The 26,980-nt window shown below is 37.5% G+C and overlaps 2 protein-coding genes across 2 annotated transcripts; one reads left to right on the top strand and one right to left on the bottom strand.

Moving 5' to 3' along the window:
* Positions 1 to 589: 589 nt before the first annotated feature.
* Positions 590 to 3,017, top strand: LOC120080348. Its single transcript, XM_039034991.1, has 2 exons — positions 590 to 1,101; positions 2,672 to 3,017. Exons 1-2 carry the CDS (start codon positions 700 to 702, stop codon positions 2,825 to 2,827), a joined length of 558 nt encoding a protein of 185 aa, XP_038890919.1. The 5' UTR covers positions 590 to 699; the 3' UTR covers positions 2,828 to 3,017.
* Positions 3,018 to 3,534: 517 nt separating this feature from the next.
* Positions 3,535 to 9,111, bottom strand: LOC120079452 (NADH-cytochrome b5 reductase-like protein). Its single transcript, XM_039033638.1, has 13 exons — positions 8,844 to 9,111; positions 8,569 to 8,611; positions 8,079 to 8,154; positions 7,666 to 7,725; positions 7,475 to 7,525; positions 6,919 to 6,973; positions 6,718 to 6,788; positions 6,575 to 6,626; positions 6,141 to 6,218; positions 5,598 to 5,687; positions 5,175 to 5,288; positions 4,031 to 4,099; positions 3,535 to 3,933 (listed from the first exon to the last, which is right to left on the bottom strand). Exons 1-13 carry the CDS (start codon positions 9,009 to 9,011, stop codon positions 3,877 to 3,879), a joined length of 984 nt encoding a protein of 327 aa, XP_038889566.1. The 5' UTR covers positions 9,012 to 9,111; the 3' UTR covers positions 3,535 to 3,876.
* Between the last annotated feature and the right edge of the window lie 17,869 nt (positions 9,112 to 26,980).

The following is a 26,980-nucleotide window of genomic DNA, read 5'->3' as shown; positions in this document are numbered from 1 at the left end:
CCACATGATAAATTTTAATTGAGTAAATTAAGTGGATTGCAGAAAAGATAAGTACAACCAAATTTGCTATACTTTTTATATATATATATATTTTTGTTTTTGTACATATGACCTTTTCTCAACCTCTTAAATGATTAATGATATGCCCCTCACAAACATATGAAATTTAACCATATATTTATGTCAAAGGCACTACATCATTTTATAATATATGACGTTAGAGATGACTATGTCTATTGTAACTTTAACGCGATGACCATTTCTACCGTGATCTTCATTTTTCTCATGTTCATGGAAAGAACACAGCAGAGAAAAATGAAGATGACTTAAGTTAGGGCTACGATAGACATAGGTTATCTCTAACATGGATACCTTATGAAATGCGATATTGTACTCTAATATGCGGTCGTTAATCATAAAGATGCCCATAAAATGGTCCTTCGTAATTTTTTTTTTAAAAAAAGGGAACTCTATTTTTTAGCTAACAAAGAACAAAATATATCAAATCTTTCACCAGCATTGACAAGCAATTTATTATCCCTTGATCACATGGTTTGCCTCTTTTGATTATTCTCAACCACTTCCCTAACCAGTTTCTTTAGCTCTCTCTCATAATTTAAAAACACCCCTCTTGGTATGGCTCATATTCTTTTATATATATATGGCTGAACCCACCTTAATATTCTCCTAGAGATCACAATGACCACTCTAAACAAGCAAATGAAAGGATTCAAATCCTTTTACAAGTCTCGTGATGGAGGTCGGAATGTACCTACACGTGAGCCTGTTTCGACGAGTTCAATGGATAAAACATCAATTTACAAGTATAACTGGTTGGGTAGGAAAACTAAGAAAGCAACTGATCAGCACGGCCGCGGCGGCGAGGAAATAATGGGAGGAAGAAAAGTGGTGGTTGAAGGTAGGAAGTCAGTTTCTCATGTGGAAACAAATTTGGGATCAGTGGCTGCATTTCTTCAAGTGAAAGTATTGGTATCAGACATGCCTGAAATTATGCAAATTCAAGCTTTTAGGACTGCAAGGAGAAGTTATGATAGTTTGGAGAAGTTCAGCTCAAAACATATGGCTTACAATATTAAAAAGGTATTATGTTTATCAATTATATTATTGTTGCCTTGGCAAGTTCTGTTTTTGTGGGTAATTTTTCACTGAGTTTCTGTCTTTTGGTGGATATTTTTCTTTTCTGACCTCAACAGTTAAAGAAACCGACAAATAAAGCAAGTGAGAAAATGCGACATAGAGATTTACGTAGTTATAGTGTATTACCTATGTTCAGTACGGTGATTTATTATTAGAAAGAAATATTAAATAATACAGATTGTAAATGTACTGATAGGATTAGAGGATTTATATATAGTGCATTCATCTAAACACAAGTACCAAACTCATAAATAACATATATCATTGATGGTTTTTGATCACTTTTTCTTTTTCTTTTTTGGGCATTGGGAATTTCATATTGATCCTTTTTTTTCTTCTTTTTTCTTAGAAAATGTTCAGAGAAAGGTAGAGTAGAAGGCCCCTTGATTTCCTTTTTTTTTTTTTTTTGGTCATATTCAAAAAGAAAATCAATCAATAGAAAATGAGAAATCATTACATTTCTAGTTCTTGTTTCTCTCTTTTAGAGTCCATCTCTAGTACTGAAAATGTGAGAGATGAGAATTCAAACTTTAGACTTCAAGGAAAAAAGTGAATGCCAATTATCGTTCAATTAAATTGACATTCGTCATCAAAATTCTATTTGTTATTATTCACTTCAATCACTAAATCTGTGGATTATATAATAAAAAAAAAAGTTTTGAGACAGAATTCAAGTGGGCATTTGGTCAAAGGATCCGACAGCCCATGTGTTTAGATAAGTGATTAGCACATATTTTAAAGCTAACAATCTGATATTTTTCATTGAAATTGAAGCTTTTTTTTTTCCTTCCTTACAAATCCATGTGCATTGCTTGATCGCTTAGTGTTCCTAATTTCCCTTGCAATCGTTTTGATAGAATCTAACTTATTACTAAATTAGTACGACTGAGATTGGTTATGAGAATTGAATTAAGAAGGGTAGCAAGACTTGTACCAAGTCAGATGAATTGCAAGAAAGAATTTGGTTGTGAGAAGAGCTGAAATTGAGAATGTTTTACCTCATTGCCACCATCTCAATTTTCGGTCTAATATGGTAATGGATTTCTATTTTCGTAGTAGTTTTGAAATGTTAATAGAAGGTCAAAAATAATATTATCACTTTTAAAAGAATAGGGACACTTTTGAAATAAGTGGCGAAGTTCAGAGATGCACCTCATACTTGTAAACTATTCTTGTCAAAACCCAAAAATTATCTAATAGAATAACTTTGAAAACAAATATTTTTTTGAGATAGTTACAAATATAACAATATGACCTAAAGTACTAGCATATATAGCACAATGCAAAAAAGTTTACAAATATAGCAAAATTTAAATCAACTCTCGAAGTTTATCAATGGTAGACTGTATCACTGGTAGAAGTCTATCAGTGATAGATTTTACTATGTTTTGCAATTCTTTAAAAAATAATTATCAACTCAAAAGTATTACCCATTGTAATTAACCTATTTTTCCTTTGATGCACATTAATTTTTTACATTGATTTATACTAATTAAATTGGGGATTAACGCAGGAGTTTGATAAAGTTCATGGGCCAGCTTGGCATTGTATTGTGGGTTCAAGTTTTGGGTCATTTGTGACCCACTCAACAGGTTGTTTCCTTTATTTTTCAATGGAGAAACTGTACATTTTGTTGTTTAGAACTAAGATTCAGAAAGCTACTGAATGAGTTTGAGTTCATAGAGAATAATGAATCTATGTAAAGGCATTTGATCATCATACAAAAGCAATTTGTTCTACTTCTCCCCTATTTCTAATAGTTATTGTAATTTAAAAGAGAAGTTAGGCTAATGGTTTGTTGGATGAAATCCTTTTCAAATTGTCAACTACTATTGCTTTTTAGTCCAACTACTTTATTTAAATGAGCTTTTCACTCTTTTCTTTCTTTTTTTAATCTTATTCAGTAAGAGTGGTATCAGATGCAATCTCATCTATCTAATTGACCTATACATCCTACCGACCAACTTTAAAAGATAACAAGAATTTTTTATGTATTAACCTTTTCATTTCAACTATTCTAACCAAATCGTAAGAGTCCTCACCACCAAACCACTTCCTTTTCAACCTAAAATTTACGAGGGTCAATCTTGCAAACATACAACCAAATGAATTCTCTCTTGCGAGATGCTAACGATGTAAATTTGTGTAGAATGACTTTTCAAGTGCTTAAAAAATATTGTACAAAAGTATATATTTTTTTAAACACGTAAAAAGCCATTTCACTCTCCCTTCATTAAAATTTATACAGATTATCTAACTCTCTCATGAACTAGAGTCCATGCACCATAAAGCTTTCAACCAATTGGGTTGCACAAGATTTTGTAAAACATCTGTCCATACCTGATAAGCAAAAATGGTAAAGAATTAAGATGCTACTTATGTATTCTTGACTATGCTGACCCATTAACTCCATAAATGTGAGATTTCCACAAGTGTTGACTCTTTGTCCTTGCCAAATAGAAGCTGTGAAGTCTTTTTTTTTATGTTATAGGGCTAGATATCAAATAGATTGTCGAACCCAATTAGAGAAGATGCCGACCCCTTTATCCAGACATGAAAAAGTATAAAAAGAAGTCGACATAAAATGGCCTTCAAAAGATTATCTTTATCTAATGAACATCACCTTGGAAATTATTTTGATTTAAAATTTTGGTCCGATGACTGAACTCTAACAAGGCTTCAGAAAATACTTCCTCACATAAAATTTTGTCAATCTTGTTAAAATTTGTAAACCATTTCCTTAGTATATCCTAGTTCCTTAAGTATGCCAACAAGCTGCAAGAAAGTAGTAAAAAAGATGTAGATCAATATGTATTAATAGCTGAAAAATCAATTAAAGTTCATGGACAGTGAAAATCCTAAATAAATATACCTCTCCCTGTGAGTAATCTGGAGCCTTCTCCCCAGATATGTGTTTCATCATCCCCGGTGGACCGCATACCTGAACACATGGAAGAGAGTCCTTTATGAATCTAGGAATGACTATGGTAGTACAACTAGAAAACATATAATTTCCTTCCATGTCAACTGAAAAAGGCAAAAAAAAGAAAAAAAAGGAAAATATTTTTTTGTAGTTGAACTTCTATGAAAGTAACAATTTAGTTCCTAAACTTTAGTTGATAACGATTTAGCCCGTATACTTTTAAATTTATCACAATTTGGTTCCTGAATTTTGATAAGTAACGATTAGTCCCAATCGTGAAAATTTTCATCAAGTGACAATTTTTATCATATAATGACTTAATGTTTATAGTTTGTAAATAAATTTGATTTCCAATCAATCTATCAATCAACACACGTAAGAAATTTCATTAAATCATTATAGAGTGCAAAGTACATGGACTAAATTGTTACTTATTAAAGTTAAAGGACTAAATTGTCACAAATTTGAAAGCATGGAGACTAAATTGTTACCATCTGATGTTCAAGGACTAAAATGTTATTTTCATGAAAGTTCAGAGATCAAAAGTGTTTTTTAACCCCAAAAAAATTCACATCCAGAGTCCTAGTGCAGAAGTTAACTAGCTCCAAATTCATGGGAGATAAGCAATACTGTTTGAGCTATCATTGCAAGCTACAGCTACATGGCAAAATTGAATTGTCCTTGGTAAATTACTAGAAGGCAGGCCAAGGGGTTAATTTAAAAATTAAGTTATTTTAGAAAAAATTGGAGTGTTTGTGGCAACCACTCAAAATAACTTTTGAAGAGTATTTTCAACAATTTTTATCAAAAGTGTTTGAATAAAAATGAGTTTTTTGAAAAATACTTTTTCTCAAGTCAATCCAAACTGGCCTTTAAACTACCCAATTGATATACAATAGCATGGTTATATATATTATTATGATAATGGGAACCATAGATGGAAGAGGAAACACAGATTCTTAAAACTATTTTTTAATTTCCTTCCCATTTGAGGAAAAATGACGCGTAGGCTGGTTCTTCTATGAGATAGACCAGAACTGCAAAGATTACCAGGTACTGAAGTATTACAGCAGCAACGACGATAAACACTTACGAGGATTAGTGCGTCATCACCAGGGGGTGGTAAGCCTTTGATGACCATATCCTTTGATACGTATCCTTTTCCTCCCTTCCAACTCTTTGATGGATTATCAACAGTGTAGAATACCTACATTTTTATTACCATAAAGTCCATCACTTTGATTAAGAGGGAGGGATACATATATATATACATATACATATATAATAATAATAAAAAAAAAATTTATTGATTGAATGAAATTTCAAGAGGGAGATCTCTAATCCAAGAGAGTTACAGAAAACCTCTCCGATTGGATCAAAGAAACGATTAAGGAAAAAAAAAAAAAAAAAAACTGCTCCTGACAGGAAAATGAAATATATCAACACGGGCATGCAAAAAAGGGGAAATAGTTTTACTTCTACTACAGCAATTTTTCATTACTGAAACAGATGATACCTTTATATTTGGGTGGCTAGATGCAAGTATGTCAAGTTTCTGTTTAAGCAATATGTCATCAGGAGAGACATTCCCGTAAAGCAGCGAGACCTGTAAGCATAAAGGACATGCTCAATCAATCATTAAAAGTTATAGTTGAGCAAATTTTGTGCTTGTACTGCACAAACGAAGATTGAAAAACCAACGAGTATCTATCATAAAATTTTCCCAAGTTCATACGTTTGATTAAAGTGCTAAAAGAAAATGCCGCTTCACTGCCCATAGGAAATGCCGAAAATTTATACTACAACAGTTCCAATTGGGGTGCATTTTCACAAGCTTCAAATAGGGGATAGACGGAGAGTATAGGTTTTCCATTAGAACTCTTCATTAAATGAATGAAACATTTTTTACCAAGTGATTGAACAAAGAAATATTCTTGTATACCATGCAATAAACTGCACAAAATCTCATCAAAATGCAATAAAAGGAACCTTGGACTTCAACTTTACTGGTCAGTTTTGGCTTAGTTCAGAAACTTTGCAAGAAAAGTTCATTGCGCACCTGGGTATTGTCATCTGGATTTTTTACTATAGCATCAATGACCTGGAGCATGGGAGTAATTCCTGTGCCACCAGCAATCTGCATGGGCAGAAAACAAAATTTGGAGATATCACGTATGGTTGATTTCAGTATTTAGTTACTCTAATTCCAGTTAAGCTGCATTTTCAGTTTCCTGTGCATATAGTTGAAATGGTCAATCTCATTCCAAAGAAAGCCACATGACTTTCTTGTCATTTAAAATATATAATATATTAAATGAAATCTTAGACTTTTATCTTTGAAATTAAATGTTACTAACGGTAACAGCATTGCAAATCCAAAAAATGATGAACTGCCAACTACAGTATCTGAGCTTTTTATAAGGGCTGGACAGCAATTAAGCTATATACTTATAAGTGACATTTTCATGAGCAATCTGACATGATTCTTCTTACCATGCCAATGTGTTTCTTCATATTTGGAGAGTATTTGAGTTTTTCAATGGGGCTGCACCACAATTATGGGAAAAGAGAGTGACATATATGATATACAATACATGACCTGAAGGTAACGAGGAAGACAAAATTAATTAAAATACCCTTTCACTTCAATTGTATCCCCAGGTTTCAAGCTAGCAAAATGCTGACTCATTTTTCCTTGAGGATATACCTATAAAACACACGAAAGAAACCACAATCTATGTAAAACATTTCACACTTTATAAAGAAATTTCGACTTCGAAAGGATAAGTAGATATCCGATTGAGAAAATATATAAGGTCATGTGCAGAAAAATATACCTTAATTAGTAAATCAAAGTATCCCTTTGCATCAGGATCTGATATAGGTGTATACCTGGAAAAAAATGATTAATATAAAATAAATGGAAAAAAAACTAAATATACAGAGCATCACATTACATACATCAGTAAATCCAACCGAGTCTCATCTTAAGGTTTCAAGAAAATAAAAAATAAAATAAAATAAACTGGCTAATAAAATAACTTCACGAAGACCAACTAACATAAAGTAGAGGGGTTGGATTGATGGTGAACAAGAAGGAAGCAAAATAGCTGGAATATCAAAAAGATTGGAACTGTGAATATTATTTGCTATATCTCAATTTAAAAAAAAAAAAAAAAAAAAAGTGAATATTGTTTGCCATACAACATGGAATGGACTGGCTGGAAATCTCAATTTCCCAAGGATGTAAGTATTTTAAATCCATTATCGATTGGCAGAACTATACAATGCCAAACCCTCGAAAACTACAACTTACTGATACTAAATTTTCAATAGTCAATTATAGATAAAATTAAAATCAAGCATCCCCAATATTTGAACAAGAAGACTTACGGGCGTACAACGTATTTTACTTTCCCCTCATCATCTTGTCCACTTGGAGCTCTGTGTTTACAACAACGCACGCCAATGAATAATCAAGAAGCATATTCCTTTTAACTTTGCAATCAGGTAAAGAAAAATATATCTCATATGGTTTAATTGAAAAAGAAGGGTGGAGGACAGAAGGAAAGAGAAAAACATACCTTGTATAGATGCACGAAGCAACATTTAACCCCAATTTTTCCGTAGGATCAAATGAAAATCTGCACCAATTGGTGTGTCAGAAAATATTGCATATGTAAAAAGTTCGCCAAAAAAGTACCCATTTTTAATTAATTGCATTCACTGCACACAGGACTTAGGTGAGGTTATGTTATATTGGTGTGGAAAGAAGAAAGGAGCTGGGACAAACAAAAGCAGAAATAGTAGTGTGTAGCAGAGTGGCCTCCGTTCATTATTTGAAGGGGTAAAGTCTGGGCAGTAGTTTTAGAAATTTCTTTCTGCTAAGCCCACAACAAGTTCTTACCTGAAATCTAAAATTAAAGATATGTCTACTAGATACTATATAATATTAAAAAGGTAGTAAAAAGCAATGAGATGCTTCATTATCTGGTACCTGAATAACTGAGTATCATGAGTAACCCTTGCAGAGTCTTGCAACTTGAATTCAATCCATTTACCTGACTTGAGTGCTGGAAGTGCAGAAAAACCATTTTTCATGAATTATACAATGTAAGAAAATACTTACAAGTAATATAAATATCCTTTTCAATTCTCAACGTCTTATAAAGTAAAATCATCAAGACATACTAAAGACATGTCTGGGCGTGATTCTAAAATGGTTAAAATCAGTTTTTTTTATTTTCAAAATCATTTAAAACATGTTTTTAATCATTCAAAAAATCAAAATCAATTTTGATGATATACAAATTGCAGTAACAAGTGTAAAAATTAAAAATTAAATTGATTTTACATGATTCAAACGAGTTTCCGCGTTTTAAAACATGACAGTAGTGATATTCAAGTTCAAAGGTTGATTCGAGCCAAATATTCTCTCTCTTTCATCACAAAAGTTGTTACAGAAAGAGGAAATAAGACAAACTGACCAACTTTTGGGCCTGCCTCTTCACTGCTTTGATCTAAATGAACCTGTGAATAAAGTTTACAAATAGAAGATTAAGCTCCGAAGAGATGCTTCATCCTAGAAAAACCTAATCACACGATCATTTGACGAAAACGAAGCTCACTGACAAACCAATCCATATCCATCACGACGAGTTCAAAATTAAGAAAAATAAAGAAGAATGCAAGAATTCAGTACAAGCAACCTCATTCTATAGAGCTGAGAAGAAAAGAAAAAAAGAAATTCGAGGCGTCTTACCAAATCCGAAGTGGAAACATAATACAAATACGAGATTCCGCCAGAAATTGCAGCGATTGCTCCAATGGGGAATCTGAACATAGAGGAATGGATCTTTGATTGGCTTCCTAATGCATTGTAGCGTAGAGATGGAGCAGCGTTTGCCAATCTTCTGAAGAACGTAGCCATGATCGCCGGAGGAAAGAAAGATATAACGAAATGTGTAACGAAATTATCAGAATAATAGAACCCCTTTGCTTTGCTTTTGATTCTTTGAAATAAAGCCTTTGCTTCTTCAGTTTGCTGGGAATATTGAAAAATGGAAATATATGGGACCCACTTTTGAAGTTGGGCCTGGTTTCTTGGTCCATTTGAGCCCAATTTCAATTTGATAGCTTGGGCCGTAGCCTTTGAGCTCAATTCTCGTCGGGCTGCACGCTGCCCTAAACTGACGAAATGATGTCCGAAAATTCCCTCTTTATTGTACTATTTTGTTTTGGTTTTTTGTTTTTAATTGAAAAAAACCCTAGTTATATAAATGTTTGGAAAAAAAAAAAAATTTGCCCATGAATTTTTAATTTCATCAAATCACACCTCTTAACTTACCATAAGTATTGTAATTTTAGCCTCAAACTTAAACGTATGTTACAATTTTCTTGAATTGTAAAATCATATTGTTATGGGTCATTTCCAGACCAAGAATCTCGAGCTCGGGAAGACGTGGGGATGTAAGAAACGAGCCAATAGACTGAGAGAGGAAGAAAATGAGAGGTTTTGAACCAAAACGGCCTAACCAGCCTTTCTAAGCCAAGGTCGAGGCGGGTTGGGCCATTTTCCCACCCACCCGAGGAAAAAGTCCCAATCTTCTTAGCCAGCCTGAATCGACTTTTCCTAAATCCCTCTACTTTTCCTAAGGGATTCAAATTCATCATACTATAAAATAGGAAGTCATAAGCACACCATAAGGTAAGTTTTTCTCCCACATCTCTAGCTTGCTTTGACCATTTGCTAAATATTGACTTAAACATCGGAGGTTTTATGGCAAGCACCACACCGGTGTTTCTTTTCTTGTTTTTCAGGTTGTCTTCCTTCTTCGAAATTAAAAATTCACCGTCAAAGGTACTTGAAGGTCATGTGAGTCCTCCTGCCTGAATTTTGCCATCAACAGTCGGCAGTGAATGTGAAATGTAGGTTTCAGAAAAAGGAAGGACTGGACCTGGAACCATACGAAGGGGGGGGGGGTGTATAGGTCTCGTCGGACATACCCTGAAACTTTAGGCTTCACATGAGAGTTTAGCCTTTAGAAAAAGGCTCTCACTCATCAGTCAGCTCTTTTTCTTTCCAAAGGATGGGGTTGAGATGTATAAAAACCTTTTTTTTTTAGGATACCCATCCCATTTCCTCCGGCACGGAAGTGGAACGGGCGAAATTACGTGAGAGAAAGAACCTCTTGGTGGAGTCCCCCCGAGCCGAGGACTGAATAGGCACAACTTAGTGACTAGGAGCGGAGGGAGAGGAGATTCACAAGACAAAAGATCTCCCCCAAAAAGCCAGCCCGGGGCCGGAGTCAGCATAGAATGAAGGGGACATTGTCCGGGAAAGCTAATCTTGGGATTGCTGTTTCAACTACCTTCGGAAAACTGTGGGGAAGAATATTACAATCCTAGTAAACCTAAAAAAAAAGTTGCTAAAGATAACAAGTGAGATGGATAGATGTTGCTTGTTGCGTTCTCTGTATCAATTGTGTCTATGATGCTGAGGATGAATGATTATAGAAAAGATGTTTAATCTATCACTTGGTATAAAAATGATGCTATGTGTTGGATGATGATAGATCTATGAGCGTGCATACTTTGCTAATGCATACAAGTTCTCTTAAGCTAAACCAAGTATAAATCTAACCTAAGTGTCCTGGTAAGCCTAGGGTTAAACGTAGGAACTCTAGAGTACTCTAACGCACGTTTGGTCTTTGGATCTATTGCAGAGGTTTCCTAATTATTTGATATGCGTTGATTATGTACACTAAATTATTGGCACGCATGCAAGAGAAAAATAGGAATCCAGAGAGAGGGAAAAATATATCATGGATGAGTGGCTTAAGCGTAGATGGTATGTGTTGATTTCCTAGTGGTAACAACAAGTCTAGATAAGCACAATGACAATGAAATGGAAATGTTACAAATGTCTACTATAATCTAAGTGTATGCATGATGTGTTGGAGATCTGTTCTTTATTCATATTCAACAACTCTCGATGCGGATGCCACACTTATCCTATCTCTAGGGTGCATGCATTGGTTAAAATGAATAGAAGAGTGACATGAATAATTTTATCTCTAGAATTACTTCAAGCCCTATTTTGACAATTAAGTACTTTTTCAAGTGACTAATTGCGTTTTCACTTTAATCAACTGACCAGGTGGATTTAAGTAATCAAATTTATGCATTCATCAAGCCAAAAGATTCACAAACACAAACAACTTAGATAATTAACAAATGGAGATGTGAAGAATGGTCGAAAATAAGATTCAGTTAATGATATAAGTTTTGATACAAATAATCTTAGTTCAATCAAGTGGAATGGAGAATGGGAATGCAAGGTAAAAGAAAGAAGTCAAGCCACAGGGTTCAATCTCTTGTCCCCCTTGGCTTGTTTTTATGCTTGTTGTGACCAACTCGGTGGAAGGGTTGGAAGAGACGTCTCTCAAGCTTTTCTTCGACAGCACCTCGTTACCAACGATGGAGAATGGCTATCGTCCCTCCTACTTGCTTGTGGACGGCAAAGATGAAAAATGACTAACTCTCTAACTAACTACTGGCTAATTTTCTAACTTGCTAACTTCTTAACTTGCAGGCAGCTCCTCCTTATATAGGTAAATAGCCACTTGGTGATATGACTACATTAAATTCCATACTCTGGACCGTCGCCTGCCATTCTACTTCAATCAGACGCTGTCAGTCAAATGCTCATGCTTGCAAGTTGTGACGACATGGAATGCATGAGCCAAATATATCTTTCATGCGTCGGGTGGTCTAAACGCATGCCCTTTGCATTGGCCTTGTCTGCAACACTTGGTGAATTTTTCTGATTTCTGTATTAAAGTGCGTTAGTGATGTGGTTTTTCACTTAAGAGATACTTTTTCATGAATTTATCACATATATACAATTTCATGCGTTTTCCTTCATCATGAGTGCGTTTACATCATTTATAATCCTAATTATTCCAACTTTGAGAGACCAATAACTTGTATTTCTACAAGTTATCAATAGACATAATGGAGAAGAAGCTGACCAAGAACGACATCCCAGGAGAACAACAGAGCGATCAATGAAAGATTCTTTTGCCCTAAGCCCACCTCGACCTCGGTCACGGTGAGAAAAAGGCAGAGACAAAATTTACAGCTTTAGAAGAGAGAGTAACTGTATTGGATCGTAATCTAACATGTATGGTGAGCCTTCTGGGAGTGCAAGATGAGCTTTAGAAAACCCAAAAAAAAGTAACAAGGAAAAACCTTCCTGACATCGAAGGCCACGATGAGACAAAAGATTTGGAGAAAAAATATTCATTTAACACTTAGTAAATCAAAGTTATGAAGGGAACGTAGGAAGAAGATCGTGAAAAACACAAACATACCTCTTCCTCTTACCATAGTAGTTGAGGCTGAGGTGATACTGAAGGATCAAATGTCAAGACTTCGTCCAAGGATATATTAAAGAATGATCTATGGAGATTAATTGAGGAAAAAAAACGACTATAGAAAGAGGTCGAGGCCGCTCAAACCAGAAACAAAACTTTTGCAGCAGAAACTCCTCAAAATACAGAAAGATATAGATAATGTACAAGGAGAGACAAAAGGCTCGAGAGACAAACAAAGTGGACTTAGAAACTTTAATCGAGCAGGTGAACCCTCCATTTTTCAATGAGATAATGAGAGAGGAGCTGCCCCAAAAGATCAAAGTCCTGAGTATTAAACCTGTTTCACTTTGTGTGTTGGCAATATTTGTGTAAGTCTAGCTGATATCATTAAGTTTGTCTCTGCATTTGATCTTGCTGGCTTAAGGATATCGTATGGAAATGTTGTCTCTACAAAAGACTTTCTTTATGTGGAATATTCTATCTGCAACATTTTTGTAGTTCTTTTCTTTCTCCCGTAAGTATTTTTGGAAGTTAGGGTTGGTCTTCCTAGCATCTGTTGTGTATATATAAAGACACTTAATCTTAGGTTGACCGTTCTAACGAAAAATTTGGAGTGTTGTTTATCTTGTGAAACTCTGATCACAAGTGTATTCTCTGTCAATCTTCTTGAGCTGCGAAGATTGTGTTGTTGTGAGATTAGAGATATATTTCAAGTCGTTAATGTGCCTCATCAATGAAAAGGGATTCACAAGCTTAGCGGGATCCTAAGTTAATCGAGTAAAGTGATCATTACTTGAAGGGAAAGATAAGCTACAAATGAAAGGGAATCTCACAATTTCAGGGGAACTTAAGTCTTGCCAAGAGGGAGTCTCTGTCTTAGGGGGAGCCTGAGACGTTCGTACTGATATCATTACTTAGGGAAAGCCTACGTATCCGAAAGAGGGAGCCTCTCATCGAGAGGGAATCTAGGTGTACGGTTGGTTGAGCTCTATAGAGGTCACTGTATTAGAGTTGTCAATACAGATAAGTACTATGTTGTAATTACTTAAAATTTATATTACTAAAGTTATCTTTCTACGGGCACACTACCCCCCAAACGTAGGTTTTAATCACCAAATTGGGTTGACAATCTTTGGCGTTATTTTTTGTCATATTTCTGTTTGTTAATTGCTTTGTGAATTGTCGTGACATTGTTTGTAATACCCTTTATCATGCGATAGGTACTTCTATATTATTTTCAATTAGTATCAGAGTGGGTCACCATTTTCTCTGGTATTATGATCCTAGTGTGTCTCTATGGAAGAAGGAACCAAATAAGGAGACTTTACCTCACATCCATTGGTCTTGGATGGAATAAACTATGTATATTAGAAGGCAATGATGATAGCCTATCTGAAGCCCATTGACAAAAGTTCCTGGAAGTCTGTCCACGTTGGTTGGTTTCACCTTGAAATCACCAATGCAAAAGATGAAAAGGAACTCAAACCAGAAATGGAGTGGTTCGAAGTTGAGGATGAAGCCTCTCTAAGCAACTCTAGAGCATTAAATGTCATTTTTAATAGTGTTGACAAAAAAATCTTCAGGTTGATAAACACTTGTATCTTTGCAAAGGAAGCTTGGAATATTCTTCACCTGTATCTTTGCAAAGGAAGCTTTGAATATTCTTACTGTTGCTCATGAAAAGACATCAAAAGTTAAAATGTAAAGACTTCAATTACTAGCCACAAAGTTTGAAAATATTAAAATGCACGAAGATGAAATCATAGCTGAGTTTAATGCGAGATTGCTTGATCTTGCAAACGAATCCTTTGTTTTTGGAGAGAAAAAATCTCAGAGGAGAAACTTATGAGAAAGATTCTCAAATCTCTTCCCAAGAAACTTGCCATGAAAGTGACTGCGATTAAGAAGTTTAAGATATTTCTTATATGAGAGTTCATGATCTCTTTAGTTCTCTTCTTACATTTGAAATGTCTTTAGATGAGAAGCATGATAAAAAGAGTTATAGCATTGCATTGCAATGTGTTGTAAAAGATGAAGAACAAGATCGAGTTGAAGAATTAGATGAAAAACCTTGTTGATGCAATTTCTCTCCTACCCAAACAATTATCTCGTGTGTTAAAAAAATCGATAGAAGACTAAGCTTTTTCACTTCTCGGAATACCAAGTCAGGAGGTCATACAGGGTTTGGTTCTCAGAAGGTCCAGAGGACAAGAATGATATTGATAAAAGGAGATCCTTTGCTAAAGAGAAATTTGTTCGATGCACAAAGTGGAAAGGTTTTGTCCACTCCAAGTCGAATGTCTGACCTTCTTGAAGTGACAGAATAAAGGGTATTGATAACTTGTAAAAATACAAGTTATCTTTGCTCTTAAGTTAGAACAATTAGGGTTTTTAATGATAAACTGTCCTCATTTTTAATAGAAACGCATGGATTTACTTAAACAATACCAATTTCATGTAAAAGAAGTTTATCACTAAAAATCGTGCTAACGCACTACTTTGCAGGATTTCAACGTAAGAACTGACAATAACGCATTAGACAAGTGCCATAGGAAACGTGCTAACACATGAGCCATGCGTCGGAAGGAATTCAATCCATAGAAGATTCATTGCTCCGGGCTGATTATGTCACATCACCACTTGCAAGCATGGGCACCTGCAACAGGCGGCGTTTGAAAAGCTTCCAGAGGTCGGGCGGCCAACCAGAACATGAAGTTTAATGCTGACCAGGGCATGGACTTAAATACAGCCCATCCTCCAAGTGGACGAGACCAACACCTATAAACACTTGAAGACCCTCCAGAATTAAGGGATGAGAGAATTNGCCCATCCTCCAAGTGGACGAGACCAACACCTATAAACACTTGAAGACCCTCCAGAATTAAGGGATGAGAGAATTAGAAGCTCCATACTTTCAATAAATTTGTAGACTTAGTTTTAGTTTGTACAAGTTGTGCCGAGGTGTAAGACGATCGAAAGAGTTGAGAACCACCACCACCGCCGGCCGGGGAGTGGAGAAAGTTATTCTTGAGAAAGATACTCTGTCCTCGGGTTTTTAAAGTGATTGTACACAACAAGATTGAGCCAAAAAACTACAAGAGATTGTATTCTTTGGCTTGACTCTGTTTCTCTCTTAATATCATTTTCATTTCATTTTGATTGAATATAGTTCTTTGTAAAGACTCATTGATCCTTTATAAAATTCATATATTTGATCATCACTTTTACTATTGTTTATCTTCTGTTGAAAGCATTAGTACTTCATGCATAATTCTGTTCCAACACCTAAACCAACTTGACAACTTGGTGAAAGCTTCTTTACTTAGTTGTTCGAAAGAATAGCTAAGCCGCATTAAGTAGAACGCCTAGTATAGCTAGAGATAGACTTATGGGTGTTTCTTGCATTTTAAGTTAGACGCATGCACCCTAGAGATAGGCTTGTATGTTATTTGTATTGAGAAGTGTTGAATGATATCTAACGCATGAAAAGAAAGATAAGCAACCCATCCCATTTCATCCACATTACATCAGTTGTGTGCAATTATCTTTAACCGGCGTGTCCACCTACTTAAATTCCATTTTCACATGATCCTTTATTTTCCACTCAACTCTTTTGTATTGTCTTGCACAGGCATAACATGTTAGTGTAAATAATACATCTTTCACATTTATTTAGGAAAAACCTCCTACTGCAAGTACAACGCATAATCTATGTTAGTCAAACTGAATCCCTGTGATCGACCCTGGACACTCCAGGAACCTAGATTAGATTTATACTTGGGTTTAATCTAGGAAAACTTGAACATTATTATAAGGAGTTATGTGCCTTCTGTGTATAATACTAACACCCCAATGTGTTGCATTCATTTAAATGCATCAAGGCAGAATGCAACACTTAGACTTTATTCTTCCAATCTGTTTTACTTTATACACTTCTAAAGCATCTCACGATAGTAAGTGAAAAGGTATATATTGACTCTGTCCGACGAGGATTGCAAATCTGATGGATGTAAACCCCGCACTCCTTTCTTCCAACATAAGTGAGTAATAGGCATGCTAAATAAAGATTAAGGATATTTAAAGTAAAGTTGTGAAATAAAGTAAAGAAAGTAGGAAGATGGAGGAAGAAAACTCTAAGTGTTTGAAAAACCTAGTCTTGGGTGAATTTTAGATAGCTTAGCAAGAGGAAAATTTGGCCAAGTGTTGGTAGTGTAGCCTATACATTAGCCTTGTGCTGGGCGCTGGAGACAAGCTCTCATGCGCAAAATTTGGCCAAATCGATCCAACCGTCGTCGAAGGATGAGGCAACAGTTACTCAGACAGCAAGAAAAGGAAACAAAAATGGCGGAAGAACAACAAAATCAGCAACTGGCTCACGCTACACAGAACCCAATCCTGATGGCAAATAACAGCACGCGTCCTATAAGAGAATACGCATCGCCTATGCTATATGATTTCTCTCCAGGAATCATATATCCGACGCCTGATGGAATCAGATTTGAAATGAAATCTGTTATGCTTCAAATGCTCCAGACTACAGGGCAATTTGGGGGTAGCCGTGGCGAAGATCTTCATGCCCATATGAAGCATTTTCTGGAAACGTGCAATTCCTTTGTGATTCCTGGAATCACACCAGAGGCAATCAGGCTCTCCTTCTTTCCCTATTCTTTGCGAGACGACACAAAGCAATGGGTGAGTTCATTAGAGCCTGGGGAAATCACCACATGGGAAAAGTTAGTGGAAAAGTTTATGGAAAAGTTTATGCAGAAATACTTCCCACCTACCACCAGAGGAGGCGTCGGGAAATCATGAACTTTGAATAGGAAGACACTGAGACCTTGAGCGCTGCATGAGAGTGTTTCAAGGGCTTAGTCAAGAACTGCCCGAACCACGGACTACCTTTGACTATTCAGATGGAGACATTTTATGGCGGACTAAACAGGGCGTCACAGATGGCAGCAGACGCAGTAGTAGCCGGAGGACTGATGGACAAATCCTATACTGAAGTTAAAAAAACATTAGACCGCATTGCCAAACATAACATGGAGTGGGTAGATGACACATACGATGGAAGAAATGACAGAAGAAGAAGATCTCAAAACATTAACTCTGTTGATGCCAACGCGATAGCCACGCTCTCCGCTCAAGTGGCTACCATGACCAGCCTTCTACAGAACATAACGCTAGATAACGCACCAAACCAGCAGTAGGTGAATCAAGTAGAGGCGTTTGGGCAACCCATGGTAATCAAGTGGTGGCCACGCATCGAGTTTTGGAACTTCGTTGGAAAACCTATTGAAGGAATACATAGCCCAGAACGACGTAATGCTGAAGAGCTAGGCGTCATCAATCAGAAACCTGGAAATCCAGGTGGGGCAGATTACAAGCGAGTGGAAAAACAGGCAGTCAGACATTCTACCTAGCAATACAGAGACACCTGGGGATAATAACGGGAAAGAGCAATGTCATGCAGTGACGTTGTAGAGTGGAAAGGGCCCTTACAGAAAGAAAGATGAATCCAAGAAACAATAGTCCTTCGAAAGAACGCATTACATGTTCAATGGATTAGGAAGAGAGAACGCCGGAAAATACATGCCATTCGGAAACCAACACGTCTAACGTGGGAAAGTAGAAGGTGCCTCTGAACGCACCATTCCCTAGGCGTCTGATGAAGAAGAATGATGAAATCAGTTCAAGTGCTTTCTCGAGCTCCTAAAGCAGCTGCACATCAACATTCCACTCATATAAGCTTTGGAGCATATGCCAACATAGGTGAAGTTTTTGAAGGACATTTTGACGAAAAACAGAAAAGTCAGTGAGAAAGAAGTAATAGCACTAATGCAGGAATGTAATGCGTTAGTAAGCAACAAGCTACCACAGAAGCAGAAGAACCCAGGGAGCTTCACAGTTCCTTGTTCAATTGAAGGATTAGATGTGGGTCATGCGTTGTGCAACCTAGAAGCGAGCATCAATCTCATGCCCCTTTCAGTTTTTAAGAAATTAAGGATTGACGAGGCACAACCTACTTTTGTCACCCTTCAACTCGCTGACAGGACAATTAAGTACCCTGAAGGGAAGATTGAAGATATTTTGGTGAAGGTTGACAATCTCATATTCTCAACAGACTTCATTATTCTGGATTATGAAGCAGATAGAGAGGTTCAATCATCCTTGAATGCCCTTTCTTGGCTACTGGGAAAGTTCTAATTGACGTGCATAAAGATGAGCTAACCATGCGCGTGGATAATGAAGAGGTGAAATTTAATGTGCGTAATGCATTAAAATTCCCAGACAGTGATGATTGTCAGCTAAACAATATTGAATTGACTGAAGAAGAGACTCGAGTATGTGAAGTTCTCGCATTGGAGAGAACCCTGAAGGAATTCGAGCCGCCAAGTCTGAGTGAGCGGCAGACAAAACCAATGCGTCCTTCACTCGAACAACCACCTGAACTCGAATTTAAACAGTTACCCGGACATTTGAAATACGTTTTTCTTCGAACTAATAATACATTGCCTGTTATCATTTCCACTAATTTCATAAAGCCTAATGAAGATTCACTCTTACAGATGTTGAAAGAACATAAACGCGCAATAGGGTGAACGCTTACAGATATTCATGGAATAGGTCCATCCTATTATATGCACAAAATTTCGTTGGAGGAAGGGAAGACAGGGTCAATCGAGCCTCAAAGAAGGCTTATCCCTATTATGAAAGAAGTGGTCAAAAAGGAGATTCTAAAATGGCTAGACGCGGGAGTTATTTATCCGATATCCTACAGCAGTTGGGTTAGTCCAGTTCAATGCGTTCCCAAGAAACGAGGAACAACGGAGGTAGTAAACAGTAACAATGAACTCATTCCTTTAAGAACTGTCACAGGCTGGCGAATTTGTATGGATTATCGGAAACTCAACGCAGCAACTAAAAAAGATCACTTTCCTCTTCCTTTCATCGATCAGATGCTTGATAAACTTGCAGGTAAAGAATTCTATTGTTTTCTCGTTGGTTATTCTGGTTACAACCAGATATTAATAGATCCGGAAGATCAAGAGAAGACCACGTTCACTTGTCCCTTTCGCACTTTCGCATTCAGACGCATGCCCTTTGGGCTATTCAACGCACTAGGGACATTTCAACGCTGTATGATGATCATTTTGTCTGACTTCCTAGAGAAGACCGTGAAAGTCTTCATAGACTAATTTTCAATCTTTATAGAGTCATTCCAGTCATGCTTGGATAACTTAAAAGCCATCCTCGCTCGGTACGAGGAAACAAACTTAGTACTGAATTTGGAAAAATGTCACTTCATGGTGATAGAAAGAATTGTTTTAGGGCATAAAGTATCTAAGGCTGACTTGGAAGTGGATGGAGCCAAGACTGATGTAATAGAAAAACTTCCACCACCAGTGAATGTCAAAATGCTAAGAAGTTTTCTAGGACATGCTGGCTTCAATAGACGGTTCATCAGAAGCTTTTCTCAGATTTTGCAACCTTTGAACACATTATTGGAGGTGAACCGACCCTATGTTTTTAACGAAGACTGCACTGACGCGTTTGAAATCTTGAAGTATACGTTGACAATAGCTCCAGTGTTAATAGCACTAGACTGAACGCAACGTTTCATTCTTATGTGTGACGCGAGTGATGTCGCAGTGGGAATTATGTTAGGGCAGAAGAGGGGAAACTTGATACACCCATCTCCTATGCTTCCAAAACATTAAACGACTCTCAGAAACACTATACAACTACTGAGAAAGAGATGTTGGCTGTAGTATTCGGTATTGAAAAATTTTGTTCTTACTTAGTTGGTGCATCAGCCACCATATATACCGACCACTCAGCCATCAAGTACCTGTTGAGCAAATAGGATGCAAAATCAAGACTGATAAGATGGGTTTTACTACTACAAGAATTTGACATTGACATCCAAGACAGAAAAGGAATCGAAAATCAGGTGGCTGACCACCTGTCCAGGCTTGAAAATCAAGAAATGCAAGTCCAGGAAAACGACATCAAGGATGCATACCCCTGTCTCTTATACACATCTAGATGTGTATAAGAGACAACGCATTCCCTGATGAGAGCCTGTTTAGAATTGAAGGTAGGGAACCTTGGTATGCTGATATAGTTAATTACTTGACCACCAAGCAATTCCCTGAAAACTTTAATTCCCAGCAGAAGAAACGGCTAGCCCATGACAGTAAGTTTTATTTCTGGGACGAACCGTTTCTATACAAACAAGGCCCAGACTCTATACTGCGTTGATGTGTCCCAGAGGATGAGACACAACGCATCCTGGCCGAGTGTCATAATTCTCCTTATGGTAGGCATTTTGGTGGAAAAGGACCATGGCGAAAGTCCTTCAATGCGGTTACTTTTGTCCCATCCCTTTTAAGGACGCACGAGAGTTTGTTCGAAATTGGGACCCTGTCCAACGCACAGGGAATATTTCTTCAAGAGACGCAATGCCCTTGAATAATATTCTTGAAGTGGAGTTGTTTTATGTCTGGGGCATAGATTTTATGGGCCCGTTCCCTCTGTCTTGTGGTCAGCAATATATCCTTTTGGCTGCAACTATGTATCTAAGTGGGTAGAGGCAGTAACCTATGCCAGAAACAATGCGTCTACTGTATCTAAATTTCTTATCAGGAATATTTTCACAAACTATGGAACGCCGAGAGCTTTGATAAGCGATGAAGGTATGCATTGTATCAATCGCATCGTTTCAAAATTACTTACAAAATATAATGTCAGGCAAAAGACTGCTACCCTACCACCCTCAGACATTAGTCAGGCAGAAATTTCAAATGGAGAAGTCAAATCAATTCTGGAAAAAGTCGTTAGCACAACGTGGAAAGATTGGGCGCAGAGGCTGGATGAAGCACTTTAGGCCTACAGGACAGCATACAAAACGCTTATAGGTATGTCTTCTTACTCACTTGTATTTGGTAAATCATGTCATCTTCCTGTAGAGTTGGAGCATAAGGCATTTTGGGCAGTAAAGAAGTTGAACATGAATCCGGATGCGGCAGGCGTTCAACGCAAGCTTCAATTCAACGAGCTCCAAGAATGGCAAATGAATGCATACGAAAACATCAAGATCTACAAGGAAAAGATAAAGTGTTTGCACGACCAATGCATCAGCAAGAAGGTACTTGTTATTGGTCAGAAAGTTTTATTGTTCAAATCACGCTTGCGTCTGTTTCCAGGGAAATTGAAATCTAGATGGTCCGGGCCCTTCATAATTAAAATGATCTTTCCCAATGGTACTGTGGAATGAATGCGAGAAGATGGCACTGATGCGTTCAAAGTAAACGGCCAAAGGGTTAAGCCGTAGTTTGAAGATGAAGTGGAACGCCAAAAGTCATCTCTTGCGCTACGCGAGACAAGTTGAAGCTCGCATCAAGACATCTCTGCAGTTGTAACGCCACATCTTCCAGGGACGCCTCTCTCAATCTTATTCTTTTGTATTCTGTATTTTAAGTTATGTTTGAATTTGTTAGTTTAATTAGTTTTAAGTTGATTGTTTTGCCTTTAAAAAATTTGGAAATTTGATTGTTTTTCTTTTAGAAAAGTTGTGTATAATTAAAATTGAAATATTGGATGCATTAGACACAAGTCTAACGCTGGGGGCAATTGAAGGGACGCGTATCGAAAACACAAAACACTCTAGTGTTTTAGCTAAACGAGGCGACCCTTCCACTTTGCATTAATTGCAGACGTCAGGCGTCGCCTGACGTCAGCCACGATCATCCTCTCCCCCTACAAAAACCTCACTTGAACCAAACCGTTTCTTCTTTTCCTTCACTACGCCTACGAACCTCCATTTCTTCAGAAACCCTAGAACCTCATATCCCCTCTCTCGCTCAGCATCTCCGGTGAACAATGTCGTTCGGCTCAGATTCTCATAATCAAAGCTACAGCCTAGGCAACGATTCGCCGGTAAGTTTCTTCTCCTCCTCTTCATTTTCGAGTTCACTACCACCTAGCCCTAGGAAATCAACTTATGTCCCTACGCAATTGAAAGCCTCTTACGGCGATGCTACCTCTGCTCAGCGTCTGGCCGCCCCTACACCTTCTTCCACCTCCATGAAAGCTTTGGCAAGGAGCTCTAAGAAACCTGTAAACCCTCCGACCAAAACTTCTCTGCCTAGGGCTAAAACCCTACAAAAACCCAAGTTTGCCCCTAAACCAAGGGTAAAAACACCAGCCAAGACCAGGACGTGTCCGTCATGGCCGCGTCTAAACCTTATACCAAGCCTGCCCCACCACCATTTATCTCGAACATAACCTTGGTGGGCACTACGCATGAACCCCTTCCTACCTATGCCCATATTGCACCATCTCCAGCAGTGCGTCCACCTCCCATTCTATCCATTGAACCCTTAGTCACAATTTACCCAGTGGAATCAGACACGTCTAACCAGCCATCACCTTCACCCATCCTAATATCCTCTCCGGGGACGCCTCACACCCCTGTGGGCACCCCGTCATTCACTCCACAAATCCCAGCCTCTGACAGTCCTGCGTCAGAGCATAACCTTGAAGACTTGGTAGAGTTAGCAAGACGTGATGAAGAGGAAGTATTTGGAGCTTTTCTAGCATCTCTCCACCAAGAGCAAGAAGCAACTTAAGTGATGCGTTCAGATCCACCAAATGCATCACTCGAGTTGGATGAAACAGAAAGATATGCAGCGATGCTAGAAGAAGAAAAGGAAAATGAAGAAAAGAAAGAGAATGAAGGAAGAGAAGAAAAAAGTAGAGAAAGGAGAGTTGGCCCTGACGCGTCGCAGTCATGCCCATCTGATGCGAATGAAGGGCCTATAAAATCAAAGAGAGTATCAAGGAAGAGAAGGTTGATACTGGAAGAAGAAGAAGAAAAAGAAAAAGAAGAAGAAGAAAAAGAAGAAGTTGCACCTAGACCTGAGGGTGCAACACATGAAAAAAGGCACAACACATCGGAAAATGAATTTGAAGAATATGCGCCCGCGAGACAAGGGCGAAGGAAAACCAATCTCCAAAATGAGTTCGAGAATGAGTTAAGAGAGTTTGCTAAAGAGGCAAGAGAACACGCGGCAGGGAAATGCGAGGTAACGGAGGCGTTACCTAAGAGAACCACGGGAAGGAAGCGTCAGTTTAGTGACATATTAGTAGAGAAAGGCTTCTTCCCTGAACGCCACCCATTGCCAGTCTATATCACGAAAACTATCAACGCACTAGGGTGGAATCAATTCTGTGTTGGGCACGATCGCATCTGGCCCAACCTTGTCCGCACGTTCTACAACAGCGAATTCGACATGAAAAAGAACACCGCCTTCGTGGAAGGGGTGTTAGTGCTTCTCGGCAGACAGGATAAATGAAGTGTTCAACTTGAATAGTAATCCTAACACAAAAGGAAATCGCATCTTAGAGCAACCAACGCCTGGTCAATTGGAAGATGCGTTAAAGACAGTGACCAAACCTGGAAGTAAGTGGAAGATATCAAGGAATGGATCAAAGATGCTTACTTCCAGGAATCTGAACCCAGACGCTAACGTGTGGTATTATTTAATCAAACACAGCATCATGCCTACAACGCACGATGAAACGTTATCCAGAGTACGCATCCTGGCCACTTACTGCATAATGCAATGCATCCCGTTGGATATTGGAAGGATTATACGGGACTAGATCAAGGCCATTAAGAACAAGCCTCGAGGGAAACTATATTTTCCGTGGCTAATCTGCGCATTATGCGAACGCGGGGGCATCCCTCTGGGGGATGAATATGAAGAAGTCGATGGTCTGATAGACATAAAGGCAGTAAGGCGTCTCCTTCAAGGATCACAACATCAACTAACCTTACCTGCCAAAGAAGTGGCACGTAGATCTCGACCAATAAAATGCACCCCCAAGAAAAGATGCGTCATGGTAGTTGAATACAACGATGAAGGTTCAGAGAATGAAGAATATGAAGCTGAGCCATAAGCTTTGGCTGAAGACGCGCAACCTGCACTTGAATTTTTCCATGACTCACCAATAGCCCAACTAGAAGGGAGACCTGAGTAGACGCATCAAGAACCCATATTCATAGATCAAGACCTCTCTCACTCCATTCCTTCGTCTTAACAAAGTCCAATCCAAAATTTTGTGCCACTTCTAGTGATCTTTGAGCCAACTGGGTTAGGGTCCAGTAACATAGTAGCATTTGAAGACCCAGTTGGACGAGAAGAACCAGTACCCCAATGCAACATAGACTTAGAGGAGTTGAAAACATTCATCAGTGATCAACTCCGACCGTTGGCCGCATCAATTGAAGATCTTCAACAATAAAATCGGGTATTAAGGGATTACTTGAGGCAACAGACAAAACGCATGCAAGACCAATTTGTCTACACAACGCAGTATATCAATCAGGTCTTGGTGGGTATGTTTGCCTTGCCTCCGTTACCAGTCCATCTCAGAAATCCCTTGCGCTTCATGGACGAGAACCTCGAAGAAGAACGTATAGATGATGCACCAGCATAGTAGAACCTTTGGGTGTTTGGATAAAGTTATTTTTTAATTTTGGTTTAATTGTCCTTTTGCATCTTTTTGCTGTGTTTATGCAATCTATGTTAAAATATGAAAAATGAACGAGAAGTTATTATCACTTTGATCCTTACGTTTGTCCTTAGCATACTTTATTTTTGTTCTTTGATTGTTTTCTAAGTCTTATGCTTAACTTAACCTCAATGATATCAAATATATGAGCTCATAAGTATAGGATAGGCGTTAGGAAAATAGACAAGGCTTGAACTTCTCTTAAAAAGATTAAGTTTACTTTCTAACGCATGCAAGCTTGAAGTCTTAAATTCCTTTCAGTTTCTCAAAGCCTTTTAAAACTTTGTTTCTCTTTTAGCAATGAGGATATAGCTCATCTCCAAATTTGGGGATGATGGAAATCCGAGCGTAGACGCGTCAATGTATACATCATAAAGAAAAAGGGAAACAAAATAAGAAGAATTTTGAACGCAGCTCCTATGTCATTACTTCAAAAGAAAGAAATTTCAAATGACATAAGCTTAATTGAAACAGGCATGTAGCCGTAGTTGGATACCCGCATGACACCCATGGGTGTAAGCCAAGAAGTTAAGTATCCAAGACCAACGCGTCCCATAAAACTCCTCTATCTAGTCTGAAAAAAAAAACTATACTTTGAAAAAGGAATGAATATTAGATATGAGTTTAGTTGTAAAGGGTTCTCACCCGTAGTTGGATGCTCGCATGACACCCGTGGGGGCAAGCCAAAACCAAAGTGGGATACCTGGAGCAATGCATGGGTAAACAAGTACATAATCGTTTTCTTTTTATCCAACATTTGTTGTTCAAAAGAAATAGCATCTAACGCATTGCTGGTTTAGAAAAGATTGAAATGTTTTGAGAAATGAAAGGAGTTGCGATGAGAAGCCTGCCGCATCGGAAACTAAATATTAATCTTTTTAAGAAAAGCGTCAATCTAAGTTATATTTTCCCAACTCTTATTTTAGCTTTGAGATTAATATGATGAGAGGTGAAATTTGCACATCTAAGGTAGAGGAGATAACAAAGAATTATTTTAGAATGCATGAGGACAAACATTGTTCAAATTTGGGGGTGGTTGATAACTTGTAAAAATACAAGTTATCTTTGCTCTTAAGTTAGAACAATTATGGTTTTTAATGATAAACTTCCTCATTTTTAATAGAAACGCATGGATTTACTTAAACAATGGCAATTTCATGTAAAAGAAGTTTATCACTAAAAACTAACACACTACTTTGAAAGATTTCAACGCAAGAACTGACAATAACGCATTAGACAAGTGTCGCAGGAAACGTGCTAACACATGAACCATGCAACGGAGGGAATTCAACGCATAGAAGATTCATTGCTTCGGGCTAATTGTGTCACATCACCACTTGCAAGCATAGGCACCTGCAACAGGCGGCGTCTGAAAAGCTTCCAGAGGTCAGGCGGCCAACCAGGATCTTATTGTAGAGCACCCCAAGATCTTCCCTACTATCCTTTTGGTGCTCTAGATTGAGTAGTGAGACTCAAAATAAGTCTGAATTAAGGGAATATGGAGACAAATTCACAACAGCAACCCAAAAATGAGGAACACCCTTTTTCTCACGAATTTTTCAGAAAATTTTTTTTAGTTGCATTGCCTAAAAAACACTCTAATATCTTCAATATATGGCAGACCATCATACAAAGAGATTAGTTGCCTGAGATGCAGCTCATGCTTAGAGTAAATGAAGACCAAGTAGATAGGTTTAGTGTATGCAACTTGAAGAAGTAATGGAAAATGCTTATTTTCCATTTTTGTGTTTTTTCTTCTTTTTCAATTTCTCAAAATTGATTTCGTAAATCAATTTATTTAATAAAATTGAAAATACATTAATTTTCTTAATAAAATTAATAAATAGTTATTTAAACAATTTAAATAATTCTAATTAATTTAATATCAAATATTAAATTAATTTTATTCAATTCCATCTTCATATATTTAAATCATATT

The sequence above is a fragment of the Benincasa hispida genome, chromosome 6, assembly GCF_009727055.1.
Source record: "Benincasa hispida cultivar B227 chromosome 6, ASM972705v1, whole genome shotgun sequence".
NCBI classification, from domain to species: domain Eukaryota; kingdom Viridiplantae; phylum Streptophyta; class Magnoliopsida; order Cucurbitales; family Cucurbitaceae; genus Benincasa; species Benincasa hispida.
The sequence above is the reverse complement of the archived record's forward strand: the minus strand, read 5'-3'. Positions and strand labels throughout refer to the sequence as shown.

Coding starts and splice junctions, on each gene's coding strand:
- LOC120080348 (XM_039034991.1), top strand. CDS start 700: ATGACCACTCTAAACAAGCAAATGAAAGGATTCAAATCCTTTTACAAG. Junction 1,102..2,671: donor TGGCTTACAATATTAAAAAG/GTATTATGTTTA, acceptor GGATTAACGCAG/GAGTTTGATAAAGTTCATGG.
- LOC120079452 (XM_039033638.1), bottom strand. CDS start 9,011: ATGGCTACGTTCTTCAGAAGATTGGCAAACGCTGCTCCATCTCTACGC. Junction 7,526..7,665: donor GCTTCGTGCATCTATACAAG/GTATGTTTTTCT, acceptor TTGTAAACACAG/AGCTCCAAGTGGACAAGATG. Junction 6,974..7,474: donor GTAAAATACGTTGTACGCCC/GTAAGTCTTCTT, acceptor ATTTTTTTCCAG/GTATACACCTATATCAGATC.